Source organism: Scaptodrosophila lebanonensis, unplaced genomic scaffold, assembly GCF_003285725.1.
Source record: "Scaptodrosophila lebanonensis strain 11010-0011.00,11010-0021.00 unplaced genomic scaffold, SlebRS2 tig00000053-arrow-pilon, whole genome shotgun sequence".
Lineage (NCBI taxonomy): Eukaryota > Metazoa > Arthropoda > Insecta > Diptera > Drosophilidae > Scaptodrosophila > Scaptodrosophila lebanonensis.
Genome location: NW_022060548.1, coordinates 8,087,048 through 8,095,033, shown reverse-complemented (window position 1 = coordinate 8,095,033; position 7,986 = coordinate 8,087,048). Strand labels below are relative to the sequence as shown.

At 35.7% G+C, this 7,986-nt stretch overlaps 1 protein-coding gene and 1 non-coding gene across 2 annotated transcripts; one reads left to right on the top strand and one right to left on the bottom strand.

Moving 5' to 3' along the window:
• Positions 1 to 559: 559 nt before the first annotated feature.
• Positions 560 to 1,925, bottom strand: LOC115624117. Its single transcript, XM_030518712.1, has one exon. It carries the CDS (start codon positions 1,820 to 1,822, stop codon positions 719 to 721), a length of 1,104 nt encoding a protein of 367 aa, XP_030374572.1. The 5' UTR covers positions 1,823 to 1,925; the 3' UTR covers positions 560 to 718.
• Positions 1,926 to 2,582: 657 nt separating this feature from the next.
• On the top strand, positions 2,583 to 2,672 carry Trnar-ucg. The gene is given in 2 exon segments: positions 2,583 to 2,619; positions 2,637 to 2,672. It is a non-coding gene; the product is annotated as a tRNA-Arg (tRNA).
• Positions 2,673 to 7,986: the final 5,314 nt, after the last annotated feature.

Genomic DNA, 7,986 nt, shown 5'->3' with positions numbered 1-7,986 from the left:
TGAGGAATACTTTTTAGTGGTTTATTTATTCAAATTGTGAAGGCGCACATAATTAATTCAAAATGCATAGCAAAGTATTAGCAACCAATTAAGCAAGAGTATGTGTATATACTGTATACTTCTTATACATATGTCTTCAAGCAACGTAAGACGCAAGCGCAACAGACGCGCGTTGGACACGCCTCAGTTGTTCCACATGTGGCAGTTGGTCGCTTTGGCGGTACGGAACTGGCAGACTACCGTTGCTCTAGGTATTATGGTAATTAAGTTTGCAAGTGTTATTGTTCTGCTATAAAACAAAAAGACCTTGTGCCACATTCTAAGCGGACACAAACATAGGTATTGGAGAGGCAACAGTGGCAGCAGCAGCAGCAGCAGCAGCGGGCAAAGAACTCTGCTGCTTTTCCAATATGTGAAGATGGGAACCATATACTGCGAGTATATATCTATGCATATGTATAGTATATTGCAATTGCGATGCAATATGATTTCCACATATTTTTGCAAATTTCAGGCATCGTTGCACCCCTGGAACCTGTCCAACGATTAGCTCTTTGAGTTGTTATAGCTTAAGTATTGCACATGATTTATGTAAGTATATAATGCTTGGTATACTATACTTATAATACTTTTCAATTTCGTTGTGAACATACTATACTCTACACACACACACACACTATAAAAGAATTGTAGCTTTCCCCTGCTGCTCCTAACAGTTTCATTGACAGCTGCTAAAACGACTGGCACTGGCCGCTCGACCCTGCGCCATTTTAGAAGCTCTCACTGCAACTGAACTATGTCGTGGAACTTCGAGCATATCGTAGTAGGACTCGGTGGCTATTTCGTCGGGGGCGTCATGGAAGATGTCCATTTGAGATGGCGTGCAAAGCTCTTGAGACTTGGCCGAAACCATCGATGGAGTGCTGGACTTGCTGCGCGACATCTGCGAAAGTTTAGCCTTCACCTTAGCGCAGAGATCGATGGGTGGCACTATATAGCTGCTAAGGATGGGCTTCTGCAGGACACGTGCTCCCTGCTGTCGCTGGTGCTCTTGCCATGTTGTGGACTGTGTTCGGGAATAGGCAGTTTTAAGCGAGCTGGAGGAGGTAGGAGCTGGCGCCCTGATGTTCAATTGTTTTGGTTTTTGTGGCTCATAGACAGCTCGTTGGCGTTTAGTCTGATTGTTCGGACGTTGTGTATGCCGATTACTTGGAGGAGCATGGCTAGCACTGCGAGGCTTCCAGGTAGTGGGCAGTGTGGGCGTTGCTGGTGAAACGGGAGGGGATCTACGTTGCTTATCCGGTTCGGATTGCGGTCGTTCTGGTGACATCGAGGGTGTGCGGTGCACATAGCTCAAGTGTAGCTCCTTCATCAATCGGAAGCGTTCTCTCTCGTAGTTATCCTTGAGTTGTTCCATTTTCTTGAGTTGCTGCAACTTGGACTGTTGCTCCTTCAGTCGTATCGTCTCCCGCCGCAATCGCTTACCAATCTCCACCTCGGCCATGATGCACTTCAGCAATCGCTCCATTTTCACATTATACTGATCATCGCTCAGTTCGCCATTTTCCGCGGCCTTAGGGCTATTCGTGGGCGTCTTAATGATGCGAAATCGAGCGTTCACCACATCATCTGGCTTGATTTGAGTTTTGATGAGCACCGGACCGAGTGAGATGCCACCGGCCTTGCACACCTCATTGCTACTCAGCTCCACAACGTCATAGTTGTTTGTGCGAGCGGTTGGCGATCTGGCTTGGGCTTGGGACCGGCCTGTGGGCTTGGAGGGCTGAGCTGAGGGTTTGGCGTTACGGCACACAGCCGACATTGGGACTATGTATCTGTGTGTGTTTGGGCGCTGGTATGCGTGTAAACTGAAATTAATTGGAATTTACCGAGTTGTGTGTAATTTTGAGCCAAAATAACGTAGTTGCTTTGCTTCAAATGAACAAATTGTTTTTTTTTTTAAACAAAAGCTGGACTTGCCGGCTCAAAAAGTTGGCTGGCCTTTTTCAAAAAACACAGTGCTTTAGAAATGAAGCCAAAGTGCTTGAAAGAAAGATAATCTATTGGATGGTAGAAGAAATTTATTTCAAATTCATAATTCGTTAAAAATGTTTAAAGTAAACATGATTCCTCTGCTAAAACGCTAGTGGCGAAACTTGTAGGATTTTGCTGTTAAATTTAACAGCCCCGGCAAAACCCTAGGGATGCTGGGCGCATAGCTGAAGGTGTGGATTCTGCGCAGAACGCAACGTGTCTCACACACTAACACACACACAAACACACTCATACACACACACATTCACTCAAAAAAAAAACACACACACACACTCGCACAACAACAATAACGAATGCCAAGGCTTTAGAGAGAAAGTAAAATATTAGTTCATTGTCCGCTCAACCCCCAAGTGATGCACACCCTCAATGTTTACAGGGTGGTTGTTGTGTGTCCTTATGGCAGGATGCTCTAAATGTCTCTTTTTTGCTACCTTCTGTGTTAAATGTGTGTGTGAGCGTGTGTGTGTGCGCGCACATAACGCACTTTTGTAACTTAAATGCCCGCATTTATGCTTGCTGTGCAAAAGGACCGTGTGGCCTAATGGATAAGGCGTCGGACTTCGAATCGAAACCTAGAAGACATCCGAAGATTGCAGGTTCGAGTCCTGTCACGGTCGCAGCCTATGATATATTTTTTGTAATTTTTACAATTTTTATTATTATTTGTATTTAAATATTTCTACCCCTCTTTTGTAGTTATAAGTTAAATATTGCACAAGTTCTTCTTTTCTTTTTGAAATAATTTTATAAAATAATTAATGTTTCAATGCTATATCTATATGCAAATTTAAAAAAATATATTGCATGCCTTATTAGATGAAAGAATTAATGAAGGAGGAAGCTTCTGAAGACCTGACTTGGCTTGTGTATACATTAATATTCTAACAATCTTAAATTGTTTTATATGTGATGCCTAAATCCATTGCACTAATCTGCCATATTATAAATTAATTAGTTAATTTGTCTGATTATTCAAGCGATGAACCAGAATAATATTTCAAGTAGAGAAATTAATAAATTAAATTAGTTAGATTACATTTAATTTAGAGTAGGTATCTAGAAATTCAGAATATAGTTAAGGTATCCCTTAACCAATAAATGTTGAGGGAAAAATATTAAATTTACTTCGAATGTGCTTTACCGTATTTCGCAGCGTTTGTCTTTTCAATTTAAAATAAATGAGTATTGGAAATCCAGCTTTGTTTTTAATTTAATTTTAAATAAAAATATATCTAAGGAATTTTTTCTATGAGAATGCTGATCTTGACTATTTAAAGAAATATTTGTAAATGGTATTTAAATACTTTTCAAAAAAAGTAAGAAAGTTTTGAAGCGAACACTACTCTTAACTTTTTACAGGAATTTAATGAATTTAATTTGTTAACATATTTGCTCATTGCTTAACCTTACAAAACACGGCCTTTATTAAAGATTTGCTTTGTTGCTTTCTTCCCCTTTTGTTATATATATTTCTTAAATTTTAAAAGTATTTTGCGATTGTACATTGAGCTTTTTTAAGGAATCCGCTTTCGAGACATTTGTGGAAATTATATTTTCAGAATTATTTATTTCTATTATTTACGCTTCAAACTATTTTAAAAACAATTATATTTTATTTTATTTCTTTTAGCACCTTTAGCAGTAAATATCTTTTTCAGCTTTACAATGGAACTGGAGTTTAGAAATATTGTAATTATTAAAAGTTGTGAAGATTTTAAGTTTCGTAGACTAGTTAAGCTTATTTCTTTGCACAACAGTTGAAAAAGTCTTTACTTCAAAATTTAGAATATGTAGTTAGTCAGGCGCCAAAGTCCGAAACTGTTTTGAATTGAAATGTGCAGTCATTATACTCGTATACTATATATCTTGGAATTACCTTAGACTGTTTGGCATTTATTTACTTTATAATTTTTTATTAGCTCATTTGCTTCAATTAAATTATTGCCGCAGCATAATAATTTAACTCCTTGTTTATTTGAATTTTATTTTATGTGACACTGTCTTTGTCATTTCGAAATAGAACTCCTCATTCAAAATATAAAATCGTTTGCCCCTTCGGCTTGTCAATCATGTTTTCAATTTAACACAAATCCAAACTAAACTTGTTTTGGCTTCGAATTGAAATTTAAAATCAATTTTTTATATTGCACATGTATGTATGTGCTGTTGATGGTGATGGTGGAGTTTATATATAAATATGCATTTCGACAACAACAACAAAATTAACCATTGACAGTTGGCGATTTGTTGTCGTTGTCGTTGCGTTTGGCTTGGATTGGTTTGGCTTGAATGTTGGTTCCATCGCCCGTTGGTCGCTGGTTGTTGTTTGTTGTTGTTGTTCATATTTCTGATCATTTCTTTAAATGTCAGACGGTCAAATAATTGTATTCCATTTGCTGTCTTTCAGTGCTATTTGTGCTGGCTGCGGTTCTCATGCGTTCATACTTAAGTGCTGGTATTAAAAAAAGACAGTTCAGCAAAGAATTTAAAAAAAAAACTTCTGTTGATAATTATTATATATGACCGCGTTAAATTTTGTAAAGACGCGAATATAATGCATTTTTTAAAAGCAGGCACAATGCACATACTTACTACCTTTATGGCCAAAGTGTAATGAGTTCTATAACATTGTTTATAAGTAGCTCTACTTTTAATAATTTAGTAAAAGTTTTTTAATTTTCCCATAAACTGTGTAGATTTGTAACTTTTGATGCATATGTAGAAAATATATTAAGTGAATTTGTATTTACTTTTATTTGAATTTTTTTAATTTAATTTTTTTTTTTAAATTTTATTGATGCAATTTATTTTGTTGGCATAGTAAATTAATTTTTTTTTATATTTGTTTATAATTTTATTCATATTTATTTACTGCATAGTATATTCTTTAGACCCGATAATAAAACAGTCGGCTTAGCTGGCAGTTAATTGATAAATAAATTAATAAAAGAACGATAACCAAACCTGATCATTGTTCTGCTCACCATTGACACACACCATGAGAAATCATAAATTCTTCGGCTTCCGGCTAAATATTTACCTTAATATGACTAATATTACTAATTGGGTGTTTAAATATATATTTTTAGCAAACGTAAAACCAACATTTTGTGACAGGCACGGTGAATTTGGGGTAAGGTTCTTTTTATTTTATTTGCTGTGCTAATTACATTTTTATGTGCATTTTGTGATTGTTAGCTTCATAAGTATATTAATGGTGTGTTTATGCAATTTTTGACGAATATCTTTTTGGAGCGTAATTAAATGGTTCTATAAACATTATTTGAATGAATTACAAACAAAATTATACACCTTTTTAAAAATTTATAGATGAAAAAAAAATAAACGAAAAGTAATACTCTGCAGTGTGAAAAAATACTTTCAATAATTTGTTGGCTGATAAATCGTTTAAAAAATGGTTAAACTTAAAGGCAACAAGAGACGCAGGACGTTAGAAACTGACTGATTTATTAACAAATTTAAAGTTTTAAAAAATACATTTAATAATCTGTAATGTTGATAAATCGTTTCAATTGAATCAAATTGCATTTGCTCAACCATTTAAGTTGAGTCATATAAAACATATATTGAACACAGAATATCTGTTCCTAATTAATTTTAACAATATACACACGTTTATATATATATATCGTTTTTTATCTACAACCTCAAAAAGCAAAAGAGCTCCTTTTAATAAAACTAATAAAAATTCATAGCCATATGTATAATAAATTCGCAAATAAGAGTCATGTAGTACTATATACATGCTGATTGGTAATGGCTTTGATAAAATCAGACTTGAAATATCTTACTTAAGATCGACTTATTAAAGAGTAAACTCATTCGTGTAAGCTGACAAATAACAGTTAACAGCCCACAATAGTCATGAAAAATGCCCAAACATGAAGAAACGTGCCTTCCATACAAATGTTGACCTCAGCGTCGAAAATTCAAGTTGAGATCGGACGGAAAGTCTGAAAATTGGCCTCGGTAACAATGCGAAACTAATTACGCATGCAGGCCAACGCACCTCCAAATTACAGTAAAGCCGCAAATAGAAAGATTCAAGACTCCAGTGGGGAAGGATTATAGTTCAAGTTGTGGAAAAAGACAGCAAGTTATAGATCAGTTTGGTGTGTCTTTCTGATAAGCGACCGGTTCTTGGGTAACAGGAAAACAAAAACATAAAAACATATAAAACTCGAGCTTGTTGGCCATGTGCACGATATGTTGGTTGGCGAGTCGGTTAGGGGCAGGGCGGCGCCTCTAGATCCAAAACTGGTAACAACAATTGGACAGCTGCGGGCGGTTTTTTTCTTTCATTTTGATTTTTTCTTAACTTAAAAAATTGCTTCAGTTTTGTGGGGTCGCATACAGCCGGAGTTGGCGATTTGGTATAAAAACGTTTTTTTTTTTTTATTTTTATTGTTGTTGTAATAATCACATTAACGCCTTGGAAAGGCGTATGTGGCATGAGTCAATTGCTATTGTTGTGTTGGCGAACTTTAAAGTGTTATACATCAATCAGGCCAAAGTGAATGGATTGGGGGCCACAATTAGTTATGGGCCTCAAGATAATGGTTGAAACAAATTTTTGTCTTTTGCGCAACTGCAAATGTTATAATACAAGTAGTATAGTATGTATGTATCCGACATAGTTGCATGTTATTTTTGGCATAGCATCGAACGATTTTCCCCCTCCTCTTGTGCACATAAGCCAGCCGGGCACCATTCCAGTTAACCAAAAGAGGCAGCCCATAATTAAAACCCGCGCACAGCCAGTCAGCTCTACAGCTAGAGCAAACGTCAAAAAAAGTGAAAGTAAAATACTTGTAAGATACATTTTACAAAAGCAAAAAAATAACATAGTAGAAACAAAAACACAATCCATGAATAAGCAAAGCGCACGAGCGTAAGCTCAGAGCTACCGTCAATCGCCAAATGCTGTGACTTTGCGGGCGGCGCAGTCGCAGCCGCTACACTTAAAAAAATGCTTAAGTTGTTCTGAATTTCGTAGATTATTTGCTTACCATTTTTATTTCTAACAGATAGTGTTTTTCTTCAATATAGCTGCTTCTAAATTCAAAATCATTCAAATCATTTCATTCATTTCATTTTCAAAGAAATATTTTTCATCAATGTATTCCTTTCATAATAGTTTCACAAAACAGTACTAAGATTGGGAAATGATTTAAATCATTACCGTTTGATATATGCAAAGTATTTTAACGAAAGGCCTCAATTTAACTCACATACAAGTACTATACTTGCTACATGGAAAGGTAAAAATGCTATAAAATTGTTTGTTAAAAATTTATAAAAACCGTTGAAAAATTGCAATTTGGGGCTATTTAATTGCCTTGCATTTCTTAAAATTCAAAAAGTGATTCTAATTAAAATTCCCATGTTCTTAGAATTAATTTTTAAGAATATATCCTTTTGGTGTAGCTCCGTGCAAACGACTATAGTCAAATAATGTTATCGCTGCGGAGACAAGACCATATTAAATAATATATTGAGCTTAAGTCGGTAAACACCAAAATTTAATTTGAACATAGCTTCTGACTGATTTTTTCCTATTCCCATTTTGAAAGTAGTATGTCTGTTAGAACTATTTCGAGCAATTGGTTTTTTTCAAGTGTATAACGGTCTCTAGTCCGCTTGCAATGCGTACTGGCGTTTAAATTGTTGCCATTGTGGCTTTTGTTGTTATTGTTGTAATTGCAGGGTAAATTGATTGCAACATTTATAAAAACTAGTCAAAACGGGAACTGGAACTGCAAAGCGAATCCATACCCACCGAACCAATCGAACCGGCCACACCATGTCCAGTAACCGATAACCAGTTTTGTAGTTTTCTGTGTCTCTCTGTTTCTTCGGGTTTGGCATTAACTTGGCTATAGGTTGGCTACAGGAAAAGATACTTGACCA

Excerpts from the sequence above, each read along its gene's own strand:
- LOC115624117 (XM_030518712.1), bottom strand. The coding sequence starts at position 1,822 with ATGTCGGCTGTGTGCCGTAACGCCAAACCCTCAGCTCAGCCCTCCAAG.